The 18,435-nt window shown below is 44.7% G+C and overlaps 1 protein-coding gene across 3 annotated transcripts in view; it reads right to left on the reverse strand.

The window, feature by feature from the left end:
• The window catches only part of GRID1 (glutamate ionotropic receptor delta type subunit 1), a 771,066-nt gene that overhangs the window by 306,446 nt on the left and 446,185 nt on the right, over nucleotides 1-18,435 (reverse strand). For all 3 annotated transcript variants that reach the window (XM_032266950.1, XM_032266952.1, XM_032266951.1), the window contains one exon: nucleotides 9,854-9,907. In XM_032266950.1, the coding sequence (XP_032122841.1) occupies nucleotides 9,854-9,907 (54 nt within the window). The remainder of the gene's footprint in view (nucleotides 1-9,853; nucleotides 9,908-18,435) is intronic.

Consider the following 18,435-nt stretch of genomic DNA (forward strand, 5'->3'; position numbering starts at 1 on the left):
TATCCTAAGCAATAACTGATAAAACTGCAAGGGAAATAAACAAACTCACAATTAAGGATGAATATTTTAATACTCCTCTGTAAATAATTGATAGAAAAAGTAGACAAAAAAGTCATAAAGGATACAGAAGGCACAATCAACACTCAACTAAACTGACCTAATTCACATTTACGGAACATTCCACATGACAACAGATAATGGATCCTTTTCAAGTATACTTGAAATATCTAGCAGAAATGACAATATGCTGGTTATCAAATCAGTCTCAATAACTTTAAAAGAATCCAAATAATAGAAACTCTGTTCTTTGAACCACAGTGGAATTAAATTAGAAATCAGTAACAGAAAGATTTCTTTAAAATCGCCAAATATTTAGAAACTAAACAACATACTTCTAAAACCCATGGGTCAAGGAAGGAACCCAAAAGTAATATAGAAAGTATTTTGAACTAAATAACAAAAGCACAACATATCAAGATTTGTGGGATGTCACTAAATCACTTAAAGGGAAACATAGCAAAGAAAACGGTCTTAAATCAATGATCTCAGCTTGCTCCCCAGGAACTAGCGGGGAAAACAGCAAATTAAAACCAAAGTAAACAGAAAAAAGAAAATAATGAAGACAAAACAATACATTAATATAAATGAAAATAGAAAACAATAGAGAAAAATTAATGAAATTGAAAACTGGTTCTTTGAAATGAATAACATCAATAAACCTCCAATCAGACTGATCAAGAAAAAGAGAGACAAGCAGTGAATATTATAAATGAGAAAGATCCTATGTCTACAGTTTCAACAAATATTAAAAGGATAATAGCGGGATATTATGAACTTCATACCTATGAGTTTTATTTGGTTGTTTTTTTTTTTTTTTTATGACTTTTTGAGACAGAGTCTCACTCTGTTGGCCAGGCTGGAGTGCAATGGCACGATCTCAGCTCACTGCAACCTCTGCCTCCCAGGTTCAAGTGATTCTCATGTCTCAGCCTCTCAAGTAGCTGGGATTACAGGGGTGTGCCACCACACCTGGCTAATTTTTGTAATTTTAGTAGAGATGGGGTTTCACCACGTTGCCCATGCTGGTCTGGAACACCTGACCTCAAGTGATCTGCCCATGTTGGCCTCTGAAAGTGCTGGAATTACAGGAGTGAGCCACCATGCCTGGCCCATACCTAAAAATTTGACAACTTAGATGAAATAGAAAAATTTATTGACAGACAAAAAGTACCAAACATACTTGATAACAGATAGCTCTATGTCTAGTAAATAAATTTTAATTTGTAGTTAAACATTTCTCTAAAGAAAACCCCAGGCCCAGATGGCTTCACTGGTAAATTCTAACAAACATTTAGGGGAAAAAAAATAATTATTTATGAACTCTTCCTGAAACTGAAAAAGAGAGAATACTTCCCAACTGACTTTTGAGGCAACATTATGCCAATGCAAAAACTAAAGAAAGACATAAGAAGAAAAGAAAAAAAAATTAAATACCAATATCCCTAGTGAACATAGGAGAAAAATCCTAATCAAAAATTTAACAAATCAAATGGAACAATATATACAAAGGATAATATAATGTGAAAAGTAGGTTTTACCCCAGGGATAATGGATTGCTTCAATGTTAGAAAATCAATCGATTGTAATTCAGCATATTAATAAACTGCAAAAAGAAAAACCACATGATCATCTCAACAGATGCAGAAAAAAGCATTAGATAAAATCCATTATCATGTCCTGATAAAAACTCTCCCCAGTCTAGGAATGGAAGAGAACTTCCCCAATCTGATAAAGAACATCTATAAACAACTTACAGCTAACCTAATACTTAATGATGAAAAACTGTTTATATTCCTAATATCAGGAATACAAAAATGATGTCTCCTGTTGCCACTTATATTCCACACTGAACTGGAGGTACTAATCAGCGCAATCAGGAAAAAAAAAAAAAAAAAAAAAAAAAAGGTATCCAGATGGAAAGGAAGAGGTAAAACTATCTTTTTCCCAGAGGACATGATAGTCAAGAATATTTTCTTTAAGAAAATCTAATGGAATCTATGAAAAACTCCACTAGTTTTAGTAAGTGGGTTTAGCAAAGTTCCAGGATACAAGATCAATACGCAAAATCAGTTGCATGTGTATATTCTACCAATGAACGACTGGAAATTAAAATTTGTTTTAAAGCACCATTTTTAGTATCTCTGACAATATAAAATACTTAGGGATAAATCTGACAAAAAGATGTGAAGATCTGTACATTAAAAAAGATAAAATATTGAGAGAAATTAAAGAAAACCTAAATAATCAGGGAGATACATCCTGCTTGTGGGTGAGAAGACTCAATATTTTTGTGATGTTAATTCTCCCAAAATGGACTATAGATTTGATGCAATTCCAAATAAAATCCCAGTCAGCTTTTTTTAGAAACTGACAAGCTAATTTTAAATGTATTCAAAAATTTCAAGGACCTACGATAACCAAACCAATTTTGAAACTGAAGAACAAGGCAGAAGCCTAAGAAAATCTAATTTCAAATCATATCATAAAGCCATAGTAACCAAAAGTGTGGGACTGGCATTAAGATAGAAAAAAAATAGAGCAATCGAACAGAATCAAGAGTTCAGGCATCTTTTAGATGCTATGCTAAAAGTAATATTCTTAAAAGAATAAACTAATAGGTTAAACTTCATAAAAATTTAAAATATCTGCTATTCAAAAGATAATGTTAGACTGAAAAGCTACAGACTGGGAGAAAATATTCACAAAGTATATATCCGATTTTTAAAAAATATTGTATCCCAATATAAAAAGAATTTTCAGAATTCAATAATAAGAAAACAAAAGATTCAATAAAAATGGGTAAGTTGTTTAAACAAATACTTTGCCAAGAAGATACATAGATCTAAATGGCAAATAAGCACAGGGAAAGATGCTAGGAAGTATTGTTAGTATTGTTAGTTATCAGGGAAATGAAAATTAACATCACAATGAGGAACATCACACACTCATTAGAGTGACTATGATCAAAAAGCCAGACCATGCCAAGTACTGAAGAGGGTATGAAGCAATCAAAACTCTTATCAACCTGGCAGTTTCTTAAAAAGTTACCATTAATCTACCATAGGGGTTAGCAATTCCACTGGTAGATATAAGCCCCAGAAAAAGGAAAGTAATAAATGTTCATAACAGCTTTATTTGTAATAGCAAAAAACCTAAAACAACCCAAATGTCCGTCAACAGAGGAACAGATAACCATATTGCAGTATACCCATGTACAGGTACAAATGAATATTCTTCATCAATAAAAAGGAAACATTGCAACATAAGATGAATCTCAAAATAATTACCTTGAGTAAAATAAGCCATGACAAAAGCAGAAAAGAGTACATACTACATAGTTCCACTTACATGACATGCAAAAATACAAATAATCAATAGAGCCAGAAACAGATCACTAGTTGCCTAGAGAGTGGGAGAAAGTGGGGCAGGAGGGTAGGATTCCTGAGGGGCCTGAGGACACTTTTGGGGTGATAGATATGTTCACTACCTTCATTGTGGTTATGGTTTTCTGGGTATATACATATGCCAAATTTAACAACTTGTACATTTAAATATGTGTAGGTATTGCATGTCAAACCCCAACAAAGCTGTTATTTTTCAGTTAAAAAAAAAAGGACATAACGAAGATGATACTCAAAAACAATGTCTGGCTCTGCATAAGGTCTGATAAGTGGCAACTCCTAGTCTTCATTCAAGAGTTCTGAGCTGGGTCTACAGAGGCAGTAAGATGCGCTCCCTGTCCTCAAAGATCCCTCAGTTGATCTGGGAGAGAAACAGGTGAAAAGATTATAACAAACATAATTGTTTTTGAGTGTCACTAAATTAAATTTGAAGACGGTAAATGGTACAGGGACTGAACAGTCCAACAGAATTGGAATCTTCAAAATAAAAGGAAGAAAAAATATTTTCCCTCCCTCTCTTTCTCTGGGTCCCAAATAGAGATTTCTTAAAGCTATGTGATTCCGCATTCTTATTGTTATAATGGAGCGAGCATAATATCATGGTCTTCTTCTTTGTTTTCTTCAATTAGAGCATTAGCATCTTCCTCTTTCACATTATACATGTGGTGCCTAATCTTATTCTCATTTGCTTGAACTCGGTGTATGCTTTAGGATAGGGAAGATCTGAAAGTCTGGAGTGATGTCCCTGGACTGTTGACAGAGGCCGCTCTGAGGCAGAGCAAAGACTGGCCTGTAGGGATCCCCACTGAGTACTTGCTGGTGACAAACTAGTGAAAGTGATAAGATAAGGGCTGGGCCCTGAGGCTCAAGAACAGGAGAGCATCCCAAGGATGACCTCGTCCTTGGGATGGCAGAGGGAGGTCTCTTAGGATACAGTCAGATTGCTTAACCCAGTGAGCTCTCCTGTGTGTCAGCCCCTTATGCTAGGAACTTTAGGAAACCCTAGAGAAAGGAGATTAGCTTCTCCAGAGAATCAGCATGTGCATCATTCCCCAACACAGCAGAACTTGGGTGAGACTGAAAGGATCACCCTACTGGGGAAATCCAGAAGTCCTTTTGGTGGAGGCAATGTTAAGCAGATCCTCACAGGAAAGGGAAGTCCTAGACAATCACAGATCCAGAAGCACATGGCAGGTGGAAAGAAAAACCCTGGCAAAACCCCAAAGCTAGGAGGGAAAAATAAATACAAGAGACAAGAAGTCACCCATCCATTTGCGGGGATGACCCATGAGATATGAACACAATAGTAAGAAGTAAATAAGGGTGTAAAGGTGGGGTCAGGGTCATCCTGCAGTGGGCTGCATGATGTGGGCTTTTCTCAATCTCTGGGGAGCCAACCAGAATGATGGGGACAGTGGTGTCTGAGATCAGGAGCACCAAGTAAGAACCATGTTTGGGGAGGATGGTGAGTTTGGAAAGAGGCACGCCGAGTTGGAGGGGGTGACAGAGCTTCCAAGTGGCCAAGTCAAAAGGATCTTGAGTCAAGCTGGATCTCTGGGTCTAGAGCTCCAGGGCAATGTCTGGGATGGACATGAGATGTGGAGCCACTGATGTACACTGACAATAGGGAAGAAGTGCCGAGGGCCTGCTGACTGTGCCTCCTCCCTTTTTAGAAGCTACCTCCTCCTGGCCCCTGCTGATCACCTCTTAGAGACACACTCTCTGAGAAAACCCAGGTGCAAAGGTTATGTGTGCATACCCACAGCATCTGTTAAGCATCTTAAACCATTTCCTACAAAGTGTGTGTTCTTGGTTCTGGAAGAATTCATGTAACAATGGAAGCTACCCGGCAACAACCAGAGTGCTTCAAGTCCCCATCAGCCTTGGTTCTTCAAGAGGCTGGAAAGTCATATTATTTTCCTATAAAATAATTTCCTGCACAAAGTTCCCAAGAAGCCAGACCATGAGGTGTGTGCCTCCTGCCTGGGCACAGAGCCTCATGGGGAGGGCATTGTCCTCTGTGCCCAGGTTCCACCCAGCGCTAAGCATACCTGTGAGTCTCCAGGCCCACAGGGTTTACCCACTCTCCTGGCATCTGCTGGAGGATGCCTTGAGAGGAAACATTTTACCTCGGTTGATAAAGAGGTTCCAAAATCCACCCACCTCATCCAGAGTGAAGGCTGGCTGGGCTTGAACTTGACAACATCTGATGAATGACCCACAGAGGTCCTTTCCACCGCTGAAACTCGGGACTTAATTGTTGCCTTTGTCCTTTCTCTGAGGCAGACAGGGAAATGCTTGTCAACGCAATTTGCTCTATACTATGTACATCGACCTGCCTTCAAACAAACCTTTGAAGAATCTATTCCTTGCTCAGGACATTGAGGATTCAGTGATGAGCTCAATCTGGCCATGCCCTCAAGGGACTTACAGTCCAGTGGCCACCTTGACTAATGCTTCATTTTGTTTTCCACAAGTTCTTTTGAATCCTCCACCCTCTCTAAAGTAATTTGCAACCTAATCAGTTAATAAAAGTATTCTTTAAATGCTTTTAGCGTAACTAAAAACACATCCGCTCTCCAGTGTCCCCACAGTGGTGCCCAGAGACCTACAGAAGCTGTCAGTAGGGCTCATATTCACAAGGCTTTCTCTGCATCCAATTATTTCTTCTCCAAATAAACCAGGTCTGTAATATGTATAACCAGTACTCACCAGCAAGAAGGTAGATGTATTTAGAAAACCACCGCATAAAGAAAGCAAGTAAAAACATGTGCCCTTGAGTGTGTATTTTGAACCCAGGAAAATGCATAAGACAAATCAAATGCAGAGGAAGAAACTGAAAGGCAGAGCCTATAAAGAATGAGGGGGATTGAGGGGCACAGCTAAAGGGCCATACTGGAGGCCCCAAAGACACCTGCAGTGGTGGGGGAGGCACAGACCTGAGCTTGTTTGAGAGGCTGAACTTCCTCCAGAGAAGTGGGGAGCAGTTTCAAGAAGTGGGAAGACAAGGACTCTGCGGCAGCTGAATTCTGGAGCATGTTGGAAAGAGTCAGGAAATGCCTGCCCCTGACTCTTTTTTTTTCTTTATTTTCCCCCTTATTTTATCTCTAGTCATTATATATGACAAACAGGAGGCTAGCAAACTATTTGTCTGTGCTCTACACTTGGATAGCTTAAAAATTAGGCAAAGCCTAAAATGATATCACATTGTAATAAGAATAACAGGACTTCTTGTGTTCAGTTGGGGCCATGCTGAAACCAGAAACAGTAGTCTTGAATATAGCTGGATCCTAAGGATAAGCCTACATGTAATTTGGAAAACATCTTGGTCCTTAAGCAGAGGCTACCCTGGGGTGCCTGGGTGAGAACTTTTCAATAGGCCCAACCTTCTGATAGAACACTTCAAAAAGGTCCACAAGCTGGCACCAAGGGCCAGCCCAAGGGTATTCCCTGTCAGTGTGCTTACCCAAGCCCCACTGACTGGCTTCACCGAATCAGACACTGACTATGAGTCAGGGATCTTTCCCAAGGCCATGTGCATGAGGTTACTGTTTGATTAAAAAAAATTTTGGAGCCTGACAGTCCTCAAATAGGATCCCAGATACATCATTAACAGCTTCCTGACCTTAGGTAAGTGATTTAACCTCTGGAGACTCTGTTTTCCCATCTGCAAAATGAGGATGATGATAACTGCCATACAGGGCTGTTGATGAGGACTAGGAAGGTAACAAATGCACTGACAAGTGCCTGGCACATAGTAGGTGATTAAGAAATATTAGCTGGCCAGGCACGGTGGCTCATGCCTGTAATCCCAGCATTTTGGGAGGCCGAGAGCAGATCACTTGAGGTTGGGAGTTCGGGGCCAGCCTGGCCAACATAGTGAAACCCCACCCTACTAAAAACATAAAAATTGGCAGAGCAAGATGGCACACGCCTGTAGTCCCAGCTACTCAGGAGGCTGAGGCAGGAGAATCACTTGAGCCTGGGAGGCAGAGGTTACAGTAAGCCAAGATCACACCGCTACACACTAGCGTTGGTGACAGAACAAGACTCTAGTCTCAAAAAACAAAAATAAAAATAAAAATATTAGCTGTTGTTCCTTCCCTCATAGAAAAGGAAGCCAAGAAAGGAGGAAACTGGTGCTCCCTCGAAGCCCCTCACATTTGGAGGATGACATACTCAGCTCAGAGATACTCGCACCATCCATGTGTGCTGCCAGGCTGGCCCAGGGTGCACTGCTGGCCACAGGGAGACACCACCATCCTGTCAGGTGAAGCCACTCCAGTGTGCCTCCAACAGGTATACCCCACATCTGACTCCTCCTGATGACACAGAGCCCTGGGTTCCAGCTGCCCCAGTAATGCCAATGTGCCTACCAGTATGGAGTGCCCTATGGGCACCGTATACTAGTTAGTCTGAAGTTAACTCCAGCCCTGAAGAATGAGTCAAGAGGGACAGAAAAGGGGCCCATGAGGGTGGGTGGGGATTCGGGGAAAGAAAAGAAAACAGGTTAGGAATGTAAAAGCAGAGCACTTCTTTTGAAGACTGGCAACAAATACTGGCTATCCAATTTGAAGGATTCATCAGAAAAGTAAAACCAGCACCAGACATTTGACTTCAGGGTCACATGGACTGCATTGTTCCTTTGGAACAAAGAAAACTGAACTGTGAATAACCATAGAGAAGTCAGCAAACCCCAGAGAATCCAAACTTGTCAAGGATCAAGGCAGCCTCGCACAGGCTCTGAAAACAGGAGGCAGCGGTCATGTCCCTTCTAATTACCAACACAACCACCTGCACCCCACGGTAAATGGACAGTTACTGCACGTCCCCAGCTGGCCTCTGTGGACATGCAGCTAATAAGATGTGAATTCATGGAGGAAAATCTATAAAAAGTGGACTTTGCAAGTAGTTACAATCTGATACTATCTGCGCAATTATTAAAATAAGCCACCCAAGACTATTTCAGCCATATGAGCAAAGAACTAATGAGGAAACAGACATCATCAGAGAATGAATTACCTACATAATAAACCTGCATCTTCCACAATGAAGCCAATAGAAATTGATCAGCTGATTTAGAAACAGCTGAAGGCCATAGCCCTGATCAAAGTTTGCACCAGAAACACATTCTGAGTGAGCTGTCAGTGAATATAGCACACCGGAGTCACACAGGCCACCCTGGTCAGTGCTCCTGAAAGGACATGTGGGCAGAGGGGATTCTTCAGGAAAGCTAGGGTGTGTGACTCCCATCTAATGCCTGCAACGTGCAGGAGGCCAGGGCCAGACAGGGTACAGTGATGAAGAGCAGGCCAGGCCACCATGATCCCTGGTGTTGCCATTCCTCCCTGGGGCCAAACTGGTGGGATGTCAGTCATGAGAGAGACTTCCTGTTTATCTCCTTTACATGGGTACACTTATCTCTACACGTACTGGTTGTACACATGAACATACGTACACACACACAAACACACATGCACATACAACTCACACACCACTCACATACACTCATAAACAGATATATGCACACTTTCATACATACACACCCAAACATATACATGCACAAACTAACATACACTCATGCACACACACATATACACTCACATGCACACATAAAATTTACATGCACTCCCCTGTACATACACTCAGCACATACAGTTCACACATAAAGACAGAAAATCTCACAAACACACTTGTACATGCACACCTACACACATACACTCATATGCATATACTTACACATGCACATACACACACAAATACATACACTTGCACATGCATGCACATACCTGTCACACACTCAGACACATCCATATGCATATATACACACCTTCACACAGGCACATCCACACACATGCATGTTCACACACACACACACACACACACACAAACTCATACACAAACACAGATACACCATAAACACAGACATACACAAACAACTTGATTCACCCTCACACACCTGTGCACACCCTGCATACACATTCTTGCTCACACTCATGCGCACCCTTGCTATCCTGCATGAAATTCAGCCTTTTTCCCCTGCTTATTCCTTTGCACCACCCCACTGCATCCCAATTCCTGACCTGCCCTAATTGCTCTAGCCCCTGGCTGCCTCACCCCACCCACTGCCTGCCTCACCTCACCCACTGCCCTCTGACTTTTGACTTCCTCATGGACCCCAGTCAGAATTTCTCCTGCGGTTCCCACCCGCCAGGTGAGCACCCTGCTAGGTCAAGTTCAACTCTTTGAGCTCCTGCCTGAGCTAGGTGGAGCACCAGGATTCACGACGGCCCCTCAGGTTGGAACTGAACCCAAAAGGATCACGCTGACCTTTCCCCAAAGGGCTAGAGGCTCAGTCCAGGCCATGCTCGTCACATTTCTAGGGCCCTTACCTCATTCACAAAGACCCAGTGGCTGTCCTTGGAAGCCAGATTGGTCTCCACGGCCTGCAGAGAGAAAAAGAACCAACATGAACGGAAGCAAGACAGAAGCTGGCAGACACAGGATGATTGCCCAGACAGAGTTTTATAAACATTGTTCTTGGAGAATATTTTCCTCACAAAACATGCCATCTCCCTGGGGCCTGCTCTGGCTGCCTTAGCTACAAGAAGCTTCATCTGAACACAGACATCTGATTTCCTGCTCTCCCTCCACGCTCTCCTGCACCAGCCCAGAGCAAGATTAGACACTCCGGTTCCCACTGGCAGCACAGGGCCACAGGGACAGGCACAGCCTTCCTTCCCTAGGAATGCCTGCAAACACCTTTCTGCAGGGGAGCTTTGGGGATGAGTGTTACCATTAATCCAGGTTACAGAATCAGGAAACTGGAACGAGGGATTTATGGGGGCTTGTCTAGTCCAGCCGTACTGAGTGGCATTCAGGAAGATGGCAGGTCACAGCAGCTTGGGGGCTCCAAGCTGCCTTCAGTTCTTTAGGATCTGTAGAACAAAGCTCTTTCCAGCTCCTGGGCTGTAACCCCATCCCATAACTCTCTATTACAGTGTTTTGATCTGTTTCTTTATGGCACTTGCCATCCTTGTGCTTGAATGGCTATCAGTTTATTTATTTCTTATTGTCTGTCTACTCTGCCAGAACAGGGGCTCCATTATGTCAAAGGCCACATCTCGTAGGTCACAGCTGTGTCCCAATAGCTGTAACCAGCACACAGCAGGTATTCAGTAAACATTGTTGATTATGCAAATGAAGTGGAAGGCTGAGGCAGACAGAACCCAGTTAATTATTTTGTTTCCTGTATGTGTTTATAAGTGCTTTCCCCTCCTTCAATTGGAAAGCCAACAGATTGGAAGAATTGGAAGAGACTGATGATTTCCAAGCATGTCCCGTATGAATACATCCCGTGCGCAGGTGTTAAGTACTTGCTGAGCCTGGGCACTGTGCCAGGCAGACTATGAACATGGACAAGAGCTATCAGATTGGAGTCCTGTTTTTTTGTTTGTAACGTAATTTTATTATTCCTTTTATTGAAAAAAAAAAGGAGAAAAATAAAAATGCTCAGCATCCCAACATCTTGTACCATTTAAAAAAGTATGCTGCCTTAGTGAAAATCCCCACTTTATTCCTTCAAATTTATCCTCTAAATGTTGTTTGAAGTGTCCCCTTCTAGAAGATTTTACAGTTACCTCTGCAAGTAAATAGCTACAGACAGATATCAAACAAGTGTTTTCATTAAAATCAGACCATGAAATACACATTGAGTTAAGACTTTAGTTTCTGATTTATCAGTGCAACATGAATATCTTTCCTCATCAGTACATAGAGATCTGTCTCACTCCCAACAAATGAGGCATGGAGGTGTCAGGGCCTGTGCCGACGACCCCACCAGTGGCCCTAGGTCTGCAAATTGTCATGCACAGGGTCCTGTTAGACCCTCACTACATTAGAATGGATCTATTTGCTGGAGAACATACGAGCATGTGCTAATAGAGCCATGGAAGTACCCAGGTGATGCTAGCACCCCATCCTTTACAGACAACACCCCACCAGACACCAAGGGCAGCTAAGGTGCCTTTCCCGGGCCATGTCTCCAGCCATGTGTGAGGGCATCAGCCCTGGCATCTGAATCGGAAGTGGACTGCCTCCACCCAGCCGTCATTTAACCACTCTGGTCTCTGTTTGTTCATTTGTAAATTGCAGAATACACTTGCCCCTTCCTGTCTGCCAAAGCATGTAGTCTCAGAAAGAGAGAAACATAGAGAATGGCGTCCATACTCATCAAGCCTTTCCCAGGAAGCAGTGAGAGGAAAGTGGCCGCTTTCTCCTTTTGGGGTGTCCAGCCTTGCTCGCCGACTTGCTCACATTCTAGCTTGCATCCAGTGAGTCTCTTGATCCCCACAAGCCTTCCATGCTCTTCCTGAGCTATGGCCCCATGAATCTTCCCTTCCCCAAGATAATGACTTAGGTCTAAAAATGGCTTGGCCACTCCTCCCCAACCTCGGGAAAAAGGCTCTAGGTGCCCTCTCTTGCACTGGAAAGAAAGGAGGCTCCAAGAGATACTAAGCCGTGTACCTGGCTACACTACAAGGCCGTATCCTTAAGACACTTTCCGCCCTTTCTACAAACTCAGTTAACCGGGCTCTCCCCAGAGAAGCTGCAAGGGCTAATGAGCCAAAGCTCAAAGGAGCCTCCAGTCAGGGTAGAGAAAGGAGGGCACTTCAGGGTGGAGTCTCAGCCACCCAGTCCAGAGCCTCTGTCCTCCCAACACGCAGACTCTCAGGGGGGTCTTCAAAAGCCTGGAAGCACTGGTGAAGAGATGGAGGGAGAAGTGGAGATGGGGTGGGCTGAGAATGCTCTGAGCAAATTGCTGGGCTCTAGCCACCTTGATTCCCAACATTTTCTTAACACTCATGTGGAGGACACTGGCAATGCTCTTACCAAATGTGCACAGATGCAAATCTGGGAGGATGGCATAACATCTCAGAGGCTGGAACGCTGAACTGAATCTAAAGACGTGGTTTAGCAAGGCCGATCTCAAAGTCCTAAACTCAGTTTCCAGAAGCAGAAGGGCAAATGGAGAAATGAAGTTTGAAAGCATCACCCTTGAGGAAAAACTAAAGGGGATTGCCTCCACCCAACTGTCATTTAACCGCTCTGGTCTTGTTTGTTCATTTGTAAAATGTAGATAACACTTGCCCCTGCCTGTCTGCCAAGGTATGTAAAAGCACATCGCTGGGCTCTAGCTCACCTCTAGCTCAACTCATGGAAAGGAGGGTGTGGGAGGAGTCAGTTCCACCCCTTGAGGGGTTGACCTAACCAGATCACCCCACTTGATGAAGGATAATGCACACTATAGGCCAGCCATGGAGAGGGACAGTTAAAGTGATCAGGGATGCTTAGAGGTGGGACAGTATAGGTGTCTTTAAATTGTTATGTGCACGAGAGACTGAAATTGCTCTGTGCATCCTCTGAGTGTTGACTTAGAGCCAGTGGCTTCCATAATCAGGGAGGCAGATATCAATTGAATATAGGAGACAACTTTCTGACTTTCCAAGTCATTCAAGATGAAATGGGTGCCTCAGGAGTAACAAGGTCCCATCCCAGGAAGTGTCTGAACAGGTAAGCAGTACCCCTATTTACAGTGACATGTATCTAAGGTTGACCATTTGTGAGAGGTAAAGTTTTATCATGCACTGACATTCTTCAGCAATGACTCTCCAGTCTGACTGCATTTAAGAATTTCCTATGGAGGTTTAAAAAAGAGGACCCCCAGGCTCCACTGCTAGGGATCGTAATTCACTGGTAATTGTGATGTGCCTGAGATCTTGTGTTGTTTCAGAGCTCCAACCCTGCCTCTTGGCTTCAGGGGCTGACAGCCCTGCTTCAGAATATGTAGTTCTGTGAATCTGAAGGTCTGAGTATACCTGTGCAGGTGAGAGGTTCTCTGCTTGTCCTGGAAGAAGCCAGCACAGCAAACAACCTGACTGACAAGCGGGTGCCTTGGCCACCCTAAGACGTACTTCTACGTAGTATCGGACTCACACAGGGAAGATATTGATGGAGACAATTGATCAGAAAACCCCACAGGACAACTGGCCAACATTTCTGTCCTACTTTTCCTCACCATTTAAGCATCAGCTAATTTGTTAAGCCTCTTTTCTCCACATGGAGATAAATAGGGCTTTTCTGCAGCCTTTTCCAGAGGGTGCAACTCACACAGAGGCTGAGATAGATGGAGAGAAGGAGAAGCTACAGCAGATTTAGCAGGAACACTGCCTGCCCCCCATCACCCCATGCCACTCCAGCAATTACTGGAGGGCTGCCAGCTCTGTGGGAAGAGCCCTAAATGCTCACACCCCAGTGGGCAGTGTCCCTCCCAGCACCACTAATTCCCCTTCTAAGTGCTGCGCTTTCCCTTTTCCTCTCCCGCTACATCTGCAGCAGGTGCAGGCGAGTCCTCCCTTTCGTCTGCAGAGTGAGTACACGATGGAGAGTTCCAGCAGGCAGGCAGAGTGCACTCGAATCCCAGTTCTGCCGCTTCCTGGCTGAGTGCTCCTGGGTGAGACTTCTCACCTCTCTGAGCCGAGGTTTCCACGCCCACAAGGCATTTGAATACCAACAGTGCTACAGGGGGTTCTGCCCACAGTCCATGTGAATCTTGTTAGCATTTTTCATTACACTGACTCAGTATGTGTGTTCACCCATTTCTTCATTCAACAGACAGAGCCCACCCAACCCCAACAGGTCATCCTGATTCTCCTTGGTAGAGGAGTGAAACAGGAGCCTCAGCCCTGCCATCATGGAGGCACCAGTGGTAAAAAGACCCACAATAAATACAGCTTTGCAAAGTGATGAGCACTGCTGCCTCCATGTGCTCCCCTTCAAGGCAGCAGGATATGGTGCTTCCCTCCCATCTTGGCCACAGTGTGGGTCGAGCTGCATAATGCTGTGACCATCAGCAGAGAAGTGTTGACCCAGCCAGACAATCAAAGGACAGCCCGTGTATCCTGTAGGTGGGGAGGGGAAGGGGGCTGGCCTCTTCCTCAAGGTGGGCTCCCAGCAGATGGGGTAGCTGGTTCCCTGCAGTCTGCAGTTGGACTCCTGTCCTCAAGCTAGACACTGTGTCTGGGAGACACAAACCTGGTGGGAGCTGGGAACTAAGGCCCAATAAGCCCAAAGGAATTGCTGCGGTGGCCAGAGGCCTGCAGCCCTCTAAGTTGCTGTGAATCCTAGGCCTGTCTTGGATTGCCAAACCACTGGGCTTGTCTGCCTGGCTCCTGTGGCCATCATACGCTGGCAAACGCAAAACTTCAGAATAGTTAAGGATATGAGAAGTTGCAAAGGATCCAGCTGCCTTCTCTTCTAGCCCCTTTGGAATGGAGGAGACAGCAGGTGCTGATGGTGGTGACGGGCACATGAGACAGCTGGGAGGCTGGACACAGTCAGCCATGGGTAAAAGACACAGCTGAGTGTCCACACGTGTGCTGACTTATGTGTACATACACATCTTGACACCCACATTCCACCCTCTGGAGAGAAAAGTGTGCTGTCATAAGCAAACCCCAGCTAAAGGAGGCCTAAGGCAGCTCTTCTTCCCACGCCCGGGGAGCCGACTGTGGAAGGGAATGTGTCTCCCTGCTCCAGAGCAACAGCCCCAATCTAAACCTCGGTGCCTTTTCCCAGTGACACCCAAGAGCTGGGTTGTAAGTGACACCAACAGACCATTCTGCAGGCCCACTGAGGGCCCAAGGACATCTGCATCCTGCTATGGCCACCCTAATCTCACAGTTTTCACATGGAAATAAGTGTGGGCCAAGCACAGGCTCCCAGCTTCCAAACAGTCTTTGGACAGAAAGGAGTTCCTGAGCACTGATAAGAATGTCAAGTGTAGGGGTGGCTCTCCTGGACTGGTGCTCGGGAGGGCTGACAGCTGTCCCTGGACCATATGGTAGTGAAGATCAGTTCTAATATTCAGGAGCCCGAAAGGAAGTAGAGAAGACAGCGGGGCTGAGCACGCTGGAGGAAGTATCTCCAGTCTGGGTCCCTTTCCTCTGTGTCTTTAGCTTTTTTTCACTCAAGACTAAACTGGAGCCATTTCCAAGGGCGATGAGAGCTTGCTTTTAGTAACCATTCCCCAAGATACTTCAATACATCTCCCCTGCTTCACAGCCCACACACCTCATTTACTCCCAACAACCTAACGAGTCATGCAGTGTTCTCATCCCCCCTTCACAGACAGGAAACTGAGACCTGCATCTAGGCTGGTATCTTGCAGAAGGTCCCTTAGCCAGTACACAGCAGAGGTTAGATTTGAACTCTGGCCCCACTGTCTCCAAAGCCTGTGCTCTTTTCTTTGGTCATGCTGCTCCCCAAATGCCCCAGACAACTGTGTGAAAAAGCTTTTGGGTCTAGACCTGGCCCCATGACAATGGGAACAAAATGGTCTTTTTTCTCATATCTGAGAAAACACCGTTACAAGTCACAGTGCTGTCCTTCTCCAGGTTAACTTGTTCTCATAAGTCTGAGACCATTATCCCACTTGCATTTCTAAAGTGTGAGACTATTTTTCTTTATCTTGGCCTAAAGGAATAGTAAATGGAGTGGAAAAAACCTCCACATGGAAGCCTTCCAGCAACATCGCTGAGGATTTATTTCACAAAGTGCAAATGTCACCAATTATTTATGTACGTGTTAATTGTTGGCCACTTCTCTAGGCATCCCCCCAACACTAGGAGCCTGAGATAATGAAATCTTGTGGCAATTAGCATCTTTTTAAAACCCCAACTCTAACACTTGAGAACATTCTCCCCATGGAGCCCAGGGCCTGGCACTTTCCCAAGGACAGATATTGAGCTCACACTAAAGGCCCACTGCTGCCTTTGCAACAACATGTCATTTAGGAACAATGCTCTCTGTGCAATGTCACCCCCTCTCCAAAGCATTTGGGAGCACAACACCCCTCCATTTGCAAGGAAGGGGTGTAGCTAGCTGCAGGAGGATGGATTATTTGAAGAACCCGTTTAAAAGGAAATCAGCAAAGCAGACATCATGAGGCCCGAGTTTCAGAAGTTATGCTGAGAAGCATGAGGAAACCCCTAAAGAGCAGTTATCACAGAACTTTCTCAGCCACCCTGTGCCTTCCAGGGGCTGCTTACTTGTGAAAACATCCCAAGATGCTGGCCCGGCTGCTTCTCCTTGCCCCAGCCTTGTCTCTGGAGTCTCTTTGCGCTTTGCGTTCACCAGGAAACTGCCCTCAAGTTTCCTCCATGTCCCACCTCCTTCCTTACTCTTAGATCCCACGGGGAATCTTGGATCCCAGCAGGTCTCTTTCCCAGTGTTTTCTCCCAGGCCTTTCCCAGGAATCAGCCCCTCCTGACGGTCATCTGTTTCCACCTCACCTATCTCTCTGCTGGAGGATCCTTCAAGTCCAAGGCCCCCACCCTTGGCAGGAACAGGAAACACCCCATCTGGGCCCAGGGAAAAGCAGTTGAGCACGAGGGAGTGCATAGGCTCAGGTCACTGAAGGATGCTGGAGACAAGTCACTCCCAGCGCTAGCAAAGCCATCTGAGGAAGGTGTAGCAGAATTTACCCTGTGAAGCGCTAAACCACAGCTCTGGGGGAGGCAAAGAGGGCCGTTTTGCTGAGAGAAAGCTGAACCTGCCACTGAGGAGCTCAGGGAAGGCACTGGCTGGGAAAGGCTGGAGTGGAAGGCTGGTTGCAGGCTGAAAGCAATTGCTGGCACTTACAGAAACCTCATCCAGCCCAGATCCTGAGCTAAGCCCTCTACACACGAGCCCTCCCTGAGCCCTCACAACAGCCCACTGAAGGAGGTTACTGAGCTGCAGCCTACAAATGGAAAAACCAAGGCTCAGAAGGATGAAGTGATTTTCCCAAAGTCTCCCAGAAAGTTAGTGTAGCCAGGCCTTTGCAATGCAAAACCCACATGCTTTCTACCGTGTTTCACTGACTTGGGGACCAAGAGAAGACGAAACTCATTCTCTGCACTTTTCCTAGGTGTTTAGTGCAAAAACAACAGCCGAGCCAGAAAGTGATCCAGGTGACAGTGATAGTGATGCCTGAATAGTGGGGACCTGGAGAACTTCAGGGGCTTCTGCAAAGTTAGATCCTGGTTTCTAGAGTTTCCTGTCACCCCCTTTCAAAATTCCTGGATCAGGTACATGTCTGGCTGCCAAATGATTTTTTTGCATATGCAGAGTAGCCTCTAGTCTCTCACTAGGAAGTGAGCTCCTGGAGGCCAAAGCCTGGTCTAATTGCCAAAGCCACTTGTGGGACACAGCGCCTGGCAGACAGTGAACTTCAAAATGTGCTTATAGAATGAATGAATGGGTGATTCACGTTCCTGGGGCTGAGTAGAAGGAAGGCCAGGAGCATACATAGAAACCCTAGTACAGTGAAAAAGAATATGAACGTACAAGTGGCCTTTGCTTTGCACGGTGCATGGTATTGTGGTAACCGAACCCCACGCATATGGAACTAGTGTCTTCACTTTGCAAAAACTTGATTATACACTTGATTTTTGGTTAACATTGTGCCATGCAAAGTAAGAACTACCTGTATGTGCAAATAATACCCCTTTTCTACACATCTGAGAGAATCTGAGAAAGAAACAAAGTGAACTTGAAAGTGGATAAATGCAAGATGCCATGACCTTTAGGAGCTGATGGAAACATGATCAAATTCTAGAGCTTTTCCTCCAAGATACAATGGTTTCTTCATTTGTGCTGAGTGTTGATCCTCCTGATGCTAGCTCCCATATATCATGCCTAACAACATAGTAAGTTCTGGGCTAGTTTGGTCAATCAATGACATTCAAAAAGATATTACTGAAACACCAGAGAAAGAGTGTTGAGCATTAGACTTTTTTTGACACTGGCTCAGATATCTGAAAAACTATTATGTTGCTATGGAAAAAAAGAAAAAAAGAAAGAAAGAAAGAAAGAAAGGAAAGAAGGAAAGAAAGAGAGAGAGAGAGAAGGAAGGAAGGAAGGAAGGAAGGAA

The sequence above is a fragment of the Sapajus apella genome, unplaced genomic scaffold, assembly GCF_009761245.1.
Source record: "Sapajus apella isolate SASKATOON/1434 unplaced genomic scaffold, GSC_monkey_1.0 scaffold163, whole genome shotgun sequence".
Taxonomy (NCBI): domain Eukaryota; kingdom Metazoa; phylum Chordata; class Mammalia; order Primates; family Cebidae; genus Sapajus; species Sapajus apella.